This window comes from Rattus norvegicus, chromosome 4, assembly GCF_036323735.1.
Source record: "Rattus norvegicus strain BN/NHsdMcwi chromosome 4, GRCr8, whole genome shotgun sequence".
NCBI classification, from domain to species: Eukaryota; Metazoa; Chordata; class Mammalia; order Rodentia; family Muridae; genus Rattus; species Rattus norvegicus.
Window position 1 is genome coordinate 60,516,112 of NC_086022.1, and position 12,889 is coordinate 60,529,000.

The 12,889-nt window shown below is 42.8% G+C and overlaps 1 protein-coding gene and 1 pseudogene across 1 annotated transcript; both read right to left on the bottom strand.

The window, feature by feature from the left end:
* Positions 1–222: 222 nt before the first annotated feature.
* Positions 223–1,505, bottom strand: LOC103692110 (interferon-induced transmembrane protein 2 pseudogene; annotated as a pseudogene).
* Positions 1,506–5,251: 3,746 nt separating this feature from the next.
* Klf14 (KLF transcription factor 14) lies at positions 5,252–8,174 on the bottom strand. The gene has a single exon (NM_001135094.1). It carries the CDS (start codon positions 7,879–7,881, stop codon positions 6,916–6,918), a length of 966 nt encoding a protein of 321 aa, NP_001128566.1. The 5' UTR covers positions 7,882–8,174; the 3' UTR covers positions 5,252–6,915.
* Between the last annotated feature and the right edge of the window lie 4,715 nt (positions 8,175–12,889).

Sequence of the window (12,889 nt, forward strand, 5' to 3'; positions counted from 1 at the left end):
TATAGATTAAACAGACATATTTATTCATTATCCTTTGTCTAATTTGGTGTTGGAGCTGACTATATAAAATAGAATTATTTTTCTATGCTCTCGATCAATTTAGTTTACACAAATTAGAAGTTGTGTGTGTGTGTGTGTGTGTGTGTGTGTCCATGCAAACAAGAAAAGGGCATCAGATCGCTAGGACTAGAGTTACAGATGGTTGTAAGCTACCATGTGGGAGCTGAAATTCTATCCCGGTCCTCTGAAAGAGCAGCCATTCCTGGAGCTTCAGCCTCTATGACATATTTTTTTTTTTTTTTGCCACCAAGTGCACTTTATTGAATCCACTGTGGGCAGATATGTGAAGGTAACATTTGCATATGCATAGAGTAAATGGCCAAGACCTCAGCCTAGGGGGAGGGCCAGATGTGGACCGTGGAATACTGAATGTGGCATTCTTTGTGAAAACGATTGAAAGAGGTAGTAGAAGACATAATGATGCAGAGAACCACCATGAGGATGCTGAAGATCAGGGAGCTGATGTCCGGGCACTGGGCAGTGGAGGTGCAGACCTGGGCTCCAATCACATCGCCCACCATCTTCCTGTCCCTGGATTTCACAGAGTAGGCGGAAGCAATCAAGCCCAGGCAGCAGGCATTGAAGAAGAGTGCAGTGAACAGGGACCAGATCACATGGTCAGGCACAGAGACCTCTCTGGACATGTTGATCGCGGTGGTCCTCACAACAGCTGAGCTGTTGGGTTCCCCCAGCCCAGTCACCCCGTACTCCTCTTTGATGTCTCATAGCTTGGAGGAAGCCCGGCATTGGTGGGCAAGAAGGTTTGGGAATTGCAGCTCATGGTATTGACTCTGGAACAATCGTCCCATCTGGAGGACGGCTGCCGCTATCCAGGCTCTCCAAAATCTATTTTTTTTGGAGGTTTACCAAACTTACCTAGGGGTGATACCCTTTGGAGACTAGACCTTCGTTTACTATTTCACTTTCGGATTTTCTACATTGTCTTAGACCGTTTTTCAATTCTGTGTTCTTATTATAAAATTATAAAATACGTAAATTATAAAATGCATTTTTAATGGATACAAAGTTAATTGTGTTATTCTTTTATAATTAAAATTTCTGCTCATCTGGCATGTGACTTTTGTCTTTCTTTTTCCTGAAAACGTCTCTGTGCTGATGCTATTTTAAATCCATATTTGACTTTAAACAAAAATAATTGTATTAGGCTTTTAAAGATTGTGTCTATTCTAATTTAGTCTTCTGTCTCACTAATTTCTTCTAAAAGTTTTAAAAAGCTTTATCCCACTAAGATTCTTTTGAATTTCCCCATAGTCACTTCCTGACTCTTGCTTGTCCAAAGTCTTAAACTGCACACACAGTGAATATGTGATAGGCTCTTGGAAGCCACAACCACTGTCTAAGAGGTCTCTCCCACCTTTAGGAACGTCTTAAAAACTGCTTTGGGGACTGCCTTCCTAACAGAGAATATGGAGACCATGCATGTCTCTGTTTACTTTGAGCTTGATTGTTTTTCTTTTCCTCTGTAGTTAAAAACCTTAATTCATTGAATTCTAACCTTTCTTTTACCCAAGAAAAGCCCCAGGCTACAGGCTACATTTCTCACCCTCATGCTGTTCACAATTTCCAGAGTGTTTTCTGCTCCCATTCAGTTCTATATCTTCGTTAATCTCTCTTCTTGTCTTACTTATGTAGAATTTTTCTTTTAGACTTCCAAAATTGTAATATTTAAGGCAATTTGTATAGTAGATGTGTTTATGTTATTATCTGCTTGGTTATTGAGATATTTTAATCTTGCCACATATTCAATAAGAGAGCTTGTAAACTTTCAGCATCTCGGTCTGGTGTTTACTGTGGGCTTTTGGTAGACAGTCTATGGTTGTTGTTGTTGTTTGTTTTTTTGAGACAGGGTTTCTCCGTGTAGCCCTGGCTGTCCTGGAACTCCCTCTGTAGACCAGGCTGGCCTTGAAGTCAGAGATCCACCTGCCTCTGCCTTCCCATCCTTTGATAGATACTCATTACCAATTTCAGAAATCATCATTTACTACTGGTTTATTGTAAATTAAATGACAAATTGGTGTTTCACTTTTTTACAGATACTTATTTTGGAGCCTATTAAGATGTTAGTTTCTTTTTCTTTCCTTCCTTTTTCAATTCATCTGACTAATCATCTGTACATATTTCTGAGTCTTGTCTTCCTCTGCCTTCTCTTGAGGGTTAATCATTTCACTCTCTGAGCCTTTGCATATTCCTATATCAGGACCCATAGGGTGTGTTTTCCTTATTTTCTCTGCCAACTTAGGCGGGTGCTTCCTAACAACTTCTTAACCCCCCTTCTTAACCCATTGAGGATGGAGATTTCTCTGAAAACTGACTTCCATTCTTTTGTTAACCTTCTTTCCAATCATTTCCTCTAATTTAGTAATGACCACAGTGTCACCCTCCTTTATGCCTATAAGATTATCTCTAAATTTTACTTTCTTTTAAATCAGTACTATCTATCACCCATAATCACATTTCTCTTCCTAACAAATCCGCTAACTAGATCCACCACCTCCCTTTACTTTTCGTCAACTCCCTGCTTCTTTTTTTTTTTCTTTTCTTTTTTTCCGGAGCTGGGGACCGAACCCAGGGCCTTGCGCTTCCTAGGCAAGCGCTCTACCACTGAGCTAAATCCCCAACCCCTTTGCTTCGTTTTTTAATTCAGTGTCTAAACACCTATTCGACTGTATAGGCAGAAACATCTAGACTCAACCCTTTAAATATCTTCACACCATCCTTCTTTATGTATTTATGGTAAAATCCATCATTCAACTGTGGCTGAACACAGAGACTTCCAACAGAGCAGGTCCCTGAAGTTCCATTTTGGGGATTACACAGTCAACAAATCTAGCACCAACCAGGAACACAAACAGAAGGTGTACCGACTCCACATGGAGTCAAGAACTTGGTCCCTCCCATCAGTCTCTCTTTAACTCTGTGTAAAGATGCAACTTAGATCGTGACCAGGAAGAATCAAGTTTGGAAGATGAATCTAATGCTTTGTGACAGCCTCTAGCACAATTTTAGGGTGAGGACATTCCAAGTTTGTGTTCTAAAGTATGGGTGGAATTCGCAACCTCAAGTCATCACTTCCCATTGTGATTGGAAATAAAGGCAGCAAAAACAAGAACAAAAACAAAAACATTCCATTGAATAACGAATTCCCTTTCGGCAGCAAACTTGTCTCAAACACGTCTATGAGACTCAAGACCAGTCAGTCTCTTATGCAGTCCATTCTTATAAACCTTAGCCTCCAATGTCTCTCAAAAGCAACGATTTAAAGGTAAGCAATTGCTAGCATATGCTGTTTGGACTGGAAAAACACAAAGTACCACAGGATTCAAAGTTAATTAGCTAAAGCATTAAGATTGTCCTAGAAATTAGATATGCTATTTCAGTCCCTTAACTCCAGTCACTAGCTCCTAATCAATATTTAATATCAGATACACATTTAAATGTGTTAGGGATTAAAGAAGGAATTAATATATTTATATATAATTATACATTATATAATTAATTTATTTAATTAAATAATTATATATATATATATATCTCCATCCAAATGAGTAACAGAGATAGAATCAAAAATCAAAATGTTAGCACTTTGCTGATAAAGCTATATCATGATCAAAGAGGGGCTTTCTAACACTTTGTCTCCACTATGTCACCCAATCCTTAGTCTTGGGGTGACCCACCCAAACTTACCTGGACAGCAGCAGGGACCACATGTCTTCAAGGCAGTTAAGATGCTCTTCAGACCTGTCTCTGACAGGCAGACCTTAGTCTCAGCCAAGTGTGATGACCACATGAAAGCAGGAGCTGAGTTGTGTGTGTGCAGAGGAGATGGGGGTGTAGGATGTGTGTGCAACGACCCAATTCCTTATGTCCCAATTAAAGAACACAATCTTTTCCTTATGGGAGAAGACGTAGACAGGACAAAGGGAGAAATCCCCCAAAATGACCTTTTTTTTTTTTTTTTTGCTTAAAAAAAGGAACAGAGAATGGGGACAAATAACAGATCATTGCCTCTGTAAGTGGGGTTAGCTTGTACCCTTTGCCTCCTCTAAGAGAGGGAATACATGTATCTCACATTCAAGATCTAGCCTGGAACTAATCCCCAGCTTCCAACCCAGGTTTCAAGAAGACGTCTTAGATTCTTTATCATATTAGATTCCTATATCGGATCTGAGGAGATGAGGGTGGCGTAAGGCCACAGAGGCCCAGCCCAAACCCAACCAACACCCAGGAACAATTCCTCACCAAGCCTGATCTGCTTAACAAAAAGTAGGAGAAGAAATACCAAGGGACACAAAATGTTCTTCAAAGGCATCTCACTAATAAATGTTCCTCACAACCTGCTTGAGTGCAAAGAGTAATACTCAGACCAAGAAAGACCATTAAAAAAAATCTTGCTTCTTTCATCTGTCCTCTGTGGAGTTCTGAGTGTCTCTCTGCACAGAGCTCTAAGTAAGACCTGACAGTAGTAGGTATCAGAGGGCATTCCCAGACAAAAGTCCCCGAGGTAGAATCTTAACTATGGACATTATTTGAGACCTTGAGAATTAGAAGTTATTTATCAGTTGGAAATCTAAGTATCTTTAAAACTTAACCCCTGGATAGTTAATAAAAGTTCTTGTTAGCTTCTTTAGTTCAGTTACCCAATAGTAGATCTTCTAATGAATGGGGCAAAGAGAAAACTTTACCTCAGTGGGCCCTATAGTACCCAAACTATCTAGCCCCACATGAGGAAACAGACAAGCAAAAAGAGACCTTCTCCCAATTAAAGAAAAAAAAGGGTTAGGGGGCTCATCATCTCATGTGTAATTCAAGGGCAATTCTACCGCTCACCCTGACCTCACTATAAAACCCTGGCCCTCCTGAGATTACAGACTAGCTTCTTTGAGCCAATCCAAGGATCCCTCCCTCACATAGTTTATGAGAACCATAGCCAATGCTATGTTTGTAATCACTTATTCTCTCAAGGATATCTGAATGCCCAGGACCAGGAACAGAAGGAAAATGGCATTAAGAGTCTATCACCCCCCTCACCACCTCCAAAGTCTCTCCCAGGATGCTGAAGAACCAGTCTCATCCAAGACTACAGGGTGTGGACATGAGAATGGACTTAACCTGTTAAGAAAAGGGTTTTGTTATTAAATACATTAGCCAAAGGACTCAGGGAATCTCTTGACATTTAAAGATTTATAGCAGCAGTAGCAAACTGGATGGCAGGGGATCATGGGGATAGGAAGGTAGGGTGGTCCCAGGGAGCGAGAACGCGGGAACACAAGCACGAAGGAAACACCATTTAAAAGTCAATACACTTTACTTTTACTCATAGCTCTTGGCAGAAACAGCATATAACTTTTAAGATAATTTAAGCTTCAGCATTTTAATCTATAAAACAGGGGAAAGCAATTTACTTACTCAAGTGCCTCTTACAACTCCATGAGATCACAACACTCATTACAAGTATGATCGATGGGTGGGACAAGATGTGCAGGCGGGGACCATAGGGAGCCTCACAGGGTTAGGAAAGGCCTTTCAGCCTCATATTTAATAAAAGAAACACACACGTATACGTACACACACGCACACAAACATCAGTGATTTCAATCCACAGTAGCTGGGACTCACAACAGAAGAATCCTTCAAAGGGGCAGAAGGGCCCTGAGGTTGCAACCTAAGATTCCGATGTTAGAGAAAGATGTTCTTATTTGATAACAGCTATTGTCTAGCTGCTCCCACCCCAAATCCAAGACAGCAGCTCTCTAAAATAAACCAATCTCTTACTTTCCCCCCCTCACCCACCAATTCACCTGTAACAAAAACAACAACGTGCAGACCTCCACAGAAATTCAGTCCTCCTTAATCACTAAGAGGTGGGTAACTAGACTCTATTACCCCTAAGATCACTTAGGATGGGGCAGCAGGAACTCCATCTCTCCGTTTCTCTGAGCAGCTAGCAATGGTTGTGAAAAGTGTTGTTTTGTATCTGTCCCACCCAAAAGTTACTTGGGCTTGCCTTCTAGGTGAAGGAGAAACTGTATCAGACCAGCCTTTTCTCTCTGGTGCTATTATGGTTGTTCCCAAATTACTTAATCAATCTCCCCATAATCGCGAGCCAGAAAAATTACCACCCCTGAGAAGGAATTAAAAAAAAAAAAGTGTTACAATGCAAGCGCGGGGTTTCAAATTATGCTATAGAACTGCAAGCAGACTCATACTACTCCCCAGGCACAAAAAGCATCTCCCAGCCATACATCCACAAAGCAGAGGTAGCTGGGACAATCGGGAGAGTGAAAGACATTAGCTTCCCATCAACCTGAAAGTTTTGTTTACAAGATACTGAAAATAAATTAGTAAACATTGCTGTTTACAGAAATAGAAATATTTTCTGTTTCCAAAGGCCTCTCTTCACCCAAGTCTGGACGTTTCCAAGACTGCCACCCTAGACACCCTCTCCAAAGTCCGCCCTGGCCAATGGGTGAGGCACCAGAGTCATTTGGGACTGGGAGATTCTCAAGCATCCGAGAAATCAGTTTTACATCTCTGGTGCTGTGGAGGGAAGAATCTTCAGTACGCTGGAGAGTTCATCCCTTCTCACCGGTTCCTGCAGGCTGTTTTGAAGATGTTTGTGTTGCAAGACTTCCCACTACCCTCTGGCTCCCAGTTCCTCACCAGAGTCCAACAAGCTTGTCTGGACCCATCCCCAGTGCGGAGCAACCAGTCTGTGCCTTGGTCTAATGACCCTGGAAAATAGGAATGGACAGAGAGAAGGCAAGGACAACGGCCTGGGGGGGTGGCGGGGGTGGGGGGGTTGTGCTTGAAGGAAAGACAGACAGCAAGACAGTTCTACGGGCAAGCAGTGAAGCTGGTCTCCTGGCCCGAGTCGGAGCCCGAGCTTTCCACCATGGCTGGGGGTGGTGGCTCGGGGCGAGGAGTGCGACGACGACCCCGGTACTCGATCATGTCGGGATGGTAAGTTGGGTGGCGACGGGCATGCTTGGTCAGGTGGTCGCTCCGGGAGAACTGCTTGGGGCACAGCGGGCAGGAGAAGCGCTTTTCACCGGTGTGGGTCCGGTAGTGGCGGGCCAGCTCGTCTGAACGCGTAAACTTCTTGTCGCAGTCGAGCCAATCGCAGGAGAACGGGCGCTCCCCCGTGTGGGTACGCTGGTGTGACTTGAGGTGCGAAGACTTGTAATAGGCTTTGTTGCAGCCATGGAAGGAGCACTGATGTCGCTTGGATGCGGGTGTAATCTGCCTCCTGCGGTACGTAGGACCCACTGCTGGCCCAGGGCGGGCCCCTGGGGGCCCCTCGGGCACTTCTCCGCTGTCATCCGGCTCCTCTGGGACTTCAGGCGCACCCAGGATAGCAGACTCGCTGCAGGAGCTCTCGGCGTCAGAGAGCTCATCCTCGCCGAAGGTCTGGGTAGGCTCAGAGCACCCAGTAGGGCTGGAGCACTGGGTCGGCTCGAAGCAGCTTGTTGAGGCACACGGAGCTTCTTCCGAGTCCTCCTTGGTGCCTTCCCGGGCACCACAGCTTAAATCAGCCAAAGCGCTCGCAGCCAGCAGGTGGGGCGCACCATCGCCTTCGCCGGGGCTAGGGGCGGGGACCTCGAGGACCGGGGGTATCCACAGCACCCCCCGTGACCCGGTACCCTTCCCCGCTGACTCCCGTGACACCTCACCCACCTCGGAGACAGCCGCTGCGCCCGCGCCTTCGGAGTCCGTTGCGCGCCGGTGCAGCACGGCGCGGGTGGACATAGACACCAGGCACTCCGCAGCGAAGTAGTCCAGGCAAGCCACGGAGGCTGACATGCTGGCGGCGCCCGGTTGCGGGCGAGCGCCGTCCGAGCGCTGCCAGCCGCGGGCTGGAGAGTCCCCGGGAGCGTCCGTCCCGCCGCTTGGAGCCGGACGAGCTGGAAGCCGGTGCGCGCCGCTCGCCGCCCGCAGCCGCTGCTGCCGGAGCCGAGCCCGCCCCGCCTGACGCGCCCTGACGCACTGAAGCCTGCGGGGGTGGCGGGGACCCGCCCCGGCCCGAGGACACCCCTGGATCGCGCTGCCGCGCGGGCTAAGGCATTCCCAGCAGCCTGAGAAATTATCTTGTCTGCGCTTTCTCTCCGCTGCTGGCGAGCCAGGTAATTTCAATGCGCGCAAGTCCCGGATCGCAACTTCTGGGCAGCCTGCCGGCCTCGCCCCCCGCGCCCCTGGTTGCTGGCCAGCTGGGTGTCCGGCAGAGTCCTAGAAACTTTTTTTTTTCTTTAAGAGGGAGGGGGAAGCGGCGAAAAAAGCGGCGTTAATACCTGACTTGTCTTTCGCTTCGCAAACGCGATCGCTGGCGAAGTGGGCTGGGACTGCGTTTGACTCGCGTCCACCGCTCACAGCTCAAATGGAAAATAGCCCCAAGTCTTCATCCAAAAGAAAACGGGGGCGAAACAAAGTTTTCTCATTTAGCAGTTCGACTGTTAATGCACGATCGGTAGCCGTGTCGTCACTAGATCACCACGTAGCCATTAATTAATAGCATTTTGAACCAGAAGCGGTTTTAACCCTGGCGAGAGCAAAGGATCCTCCCGGCTTGAAATAGAAACTTAAAATCCTTGGAGTAACGATTTAACTGTTCAAGCAACGAAAGAAAAAAAAATGCGCGTTTAAACTGCATTAACCTGTCACAGGCACACAAACAGATTTCCACGCTGAAATATAAATTACAGACTAGCAGCGAGATAAACACATTAAAATGGACTCCCACAATTTTAATAATAGAAAGTCACGTTTGCAATTAGGAAACCTCTTCTATTTCTCTTTTGACAAAAAATTAAAAATAAGAAAATGCTGCAAAATGGTATAGGGTGCTCATCCAGAGGTTTATGATTATGGGGGGGCTTTTTTTCTTTTATAGTCAAATATGAATGATTTCTTTCACATGTCTTCACTGCTTTATTTGCTCTCCCCCCATTTTTTATTTTTTAAAATAAAAAATCCCCACAGAAAATAACAGGATAATTTCTATATGTAGTGCTACCACAATCTGGGATGTACACGGGCTTTTCTTTCATACTATTAAATTATGTGCATTTTATTTGCAATGCCTCAGTATTTTTTTCCCTTTGGAAAATTAAAATGATACCCACGCTTCAAGAATAACATATGTCCATATACTTAATGACTAGAATAATCAGATATGATATTTTTGTCGTGTTTGCTTCGGATTTTTTAATTTATATTAAGCATCCAGAGAGGGTGGAATGTCACTTCCCTCGTTTCTCCAGCACTGTTCATTTTCTCCCTCCCTCATCAGTGTCACAAAGTGTAGATTCTCCCACCATTTGCTATGCGTTACTGCTCAGCTAACTAAGTGTGTAAGTACACACGTGTACCTTTGCTGGTGTATTTTAAATTTTAATAAGTGTAAGTGTGCTGCACATGTCATTTTGCAGCTTGCTTCTCTCAGCATGATTTTTATGTTGATACCTGTAGAACTGATTATCCATTTCAGCAGCTTAAAAATAATATTGGCAGCTGAATTATTTTTAAAGGGACCCAATGCTAAAACTGATAATTTTTGTCAAAGGGGTTTGCCTCAAATTTTCGGATGCTTGCAACAATCTATACATGAAAATCCTATCAGAATGATTTAGTGCCTGTTTTTCTTTTAGATTTATGGTTTAGAAAAACACGTGGGGGTATTTTAAAAATGATGAAAGAGGATAATACACGTGTACCTGCCTTGTATAATTAATAAATGTTATTATTTTGTCATATCTGTTTCAGATCTTCTTTTTAAATTTTAACCAGTCATCATTTCTGATGAAATTCAAGTCCCCTTTGCATGCCTCTCTGGCAGCGCTCTCCACCCTTTCCCCCAAAGGCAAACACTATCATGAATTTGGTATGCAACTTTGCAATTTAGGCTGCAGACTTTCAACTGCATATGATTCTGTATGAGATATTGCTTTTTAAAAATGTATACACATGGTTTTAGGCTGTATATATTATTCTTCAACTTGTTTCTTCCTCCTTGGTATGTTTTTGGGGGGTTTTCCCCTCCTAGTCACGCTGGTAAATCCAAAGGCAGTACACTCATTTTAATTGTTACATTGTAGATCCATGCATATGAATGTGTCCTATTTATTCGTGGTCCTACTGATGAATGTTGGAGTTGCTGCCAATATTTTGTTATTCCTGGTGCATGTTTCTTTTGCACATATGTAAGAATTTCTCCAGTGTGTACCTAGATGATGATTGCTAGGCAGCACTCGTGGTTTGAGCCTTGCTAGAAACTGTCAATGACTTTTCAATTTGCACACCCATCAGCAGCAGATAAGAGGTCCTGTTCCCCTAACATGATGCTAAACCCATTCTACAGTCAGACTTATTTCAGCCTGTTTGATTTTTTTTTAAAGTACCCAGTATCTTGTTATTTTATTTGAATTTCCCTCTGTGCTTGTGAGGCTGGGCATTTTTCCATGTACTTATTGGCTGTTGAAGTTTTTGAGTCTGTGGTTTGTTTTGTCTCAGCCTTTGTCATTTTTCCAATAGGCTACGTGTGCTTTTTATCTCCCACCCCTTGGATTTATGGTGTTTCATGTGTACATACATTAAACACATTGTCCCAAATCTAGAGGCTTGTCTTTTCACTTTTGATATTGCCTGTACTATAGAAAGCATTCAATGTTGTGGTCATATTAACCCTTTACAAAAAAAAACAATCAAAAAACAGTTTCTGTTGTGTCTGTATCATTAAGGAAACGACCCACACCTGATGCATGAAGACAATGCTTACATCTTTCTCTCTGATGTTTCCTTCCCACAAGGGAAAAGCTTGGTGTAAAGCAGGAACTGATTTTAGTCCCCTCTCCCCCACCAAGGATAGCCTGCTGTGACCTGATTTACTGAACAGTCATCATGCCCCTATTAATGTGTGGTACCACCATGATTGTACATTAAATTTCCATATATTCATGGAAATGTTGCTAGTTTGTCCTTTTCCATGGACCAAACCAATTCTCAGCCAATAGCACGCTCTTAATCACCGTGCCTTGATAGTAAGCCTTAATTATGATGGTTTGATAATAACTTAATGTACAGAAGGGCTTGTCCCCTCTTCGTTCCCTGTACAACTGCACTGACCACTTTTACACTTCACTTATGCTAACTTTAGCATCCGCCCATCACATGCTAAAGAAAAACTTTTTTTTTTTTTTTTGGTATTTTGCTGAGTTAAGTTTGCAATTTATTTTGAGGAGCTGTGACATCTTTATAAAGCCAAGTGATACTATTCTGATTTTTTTTCAAGCACCCTCCAATAACATGTTATAATTTGTTTGCAAAATACACGTGTCAGATTCCCCCTCCCCCTGCGCACTTCATAGCTTTTGTTGTTGTGACAGCCGGATAATTTTTCTAGCAAAAAATTTAATTTGTTGATTGTTGCTTTTGAAAGGGCTAATGACCTCGTTTAAAAGGCAAACATCCTTATTGGTTGGTTTTTAGGTAGCTTTTGTCTTTGTCACGTAGATTATCATATTATCTGCAGATAACACCCTTGACACCTTTTCTGCCTTAATCTCACTGCATGTGCTGGGACCTCCAGGGCAGTCAGTGTTAACGAGCACACGCCCTGCCTTTCTGTCCCACTGGGAATGTGTCCAGTGTCCATCCTTGCTTATTCTACTTGCAGTGCCTTTCTAAATAGAACCCATTCATCAGGCAGGAATGGTTTCTTCTATCCCAGTGGTATCTAAAGTAGGAATATTTTGAAAACCCTGAGATGGATCCTGAAATTGTATTATATGCTTTTCCTCAGACTGCTGAGGTGGTTATAGATCTCGTCGGTGGTATGTTAATGCAACAGTTCACACTGATTGATTTTCTAATGTGAACCTGTTGAGTTGCTAAGATAAAACAGTGCTTTGCCATTATAGTTTTAATACACTGCTTCAGGCAATCTATAGTTTTAACAAGTTTAGCGATTGATTTATGCGTATGGGCTTAGGATTTCCCTTTCTTGTGCTGTCCTTGACCATTGTTTGGTATCAGGGTTATATCACTGTTGCAAAAATGCATTTGGAAGTTTTTCTTTCTTTTCCTTTTTTCTCTGATATCAATTAAGTTTGTTTCTGATATTAATTCTTTGGATGTCTAGTGAAGCTATTATATTTTGAAACTTTAATGCACTTTCTCTAATCCACTAAAGCATTTTGGTGATTCAGATGTCTCTTAAATAGATGTATTTAAATGTACAAAATTTCAAAATTTTACTTGTATTTTCTCATTTTAACATACTACAGTATCTGTTGTCATACTCTTTTATTCCATATATATGTATATATTTATTCATATATATGAATTTTTAACAAAGGTGTATATATATTTTTTAACACATGTATTATCTGTGATCCTGTCAAATGGACAGTTTTAGCTGATCATGTCTGTTTCTTTTAATATACAGATACCTGTTTACTTTCTGTGTTTATTTCTCTTAATCCCTGACACTCGTGTTGAATGTAACACTTCGTTGCGATTTCTCAAACATTCATTTTCCAGAAGAACACTCTTCCTGGATTTCCCTGCTATTAAGTCCCTGGAGTGTGTCTGTAGCCAGTGTTTACTGTGTGAGCTCTTGGGATTTGGCTCCTGGAAGCACAATTGAGGAGTATTTGAACTAAAAAGCAGAAGAAGGATAATTTCTCAATGTGACATATACAGTGGCCTTGAAATAAATGTTACTAGAATAGTCACTAGCCCATTCAGAGGCTCCAAGAACGTCGCACAGATGTCCCGGAGCGCTATCTCGACATCCCCTTTGGCCTAAGTGATTCAG

Bases quoted from the DNA above. Each gene is read 5' to 3' on its own strand.
- Klf14 (NM_001135094.1), bottom strand. From the start codon at position 7,881: ATGTCAGCCTCCGTGGCTTGCCTGGACTACTTCGCTGCGGAGTGCCTG.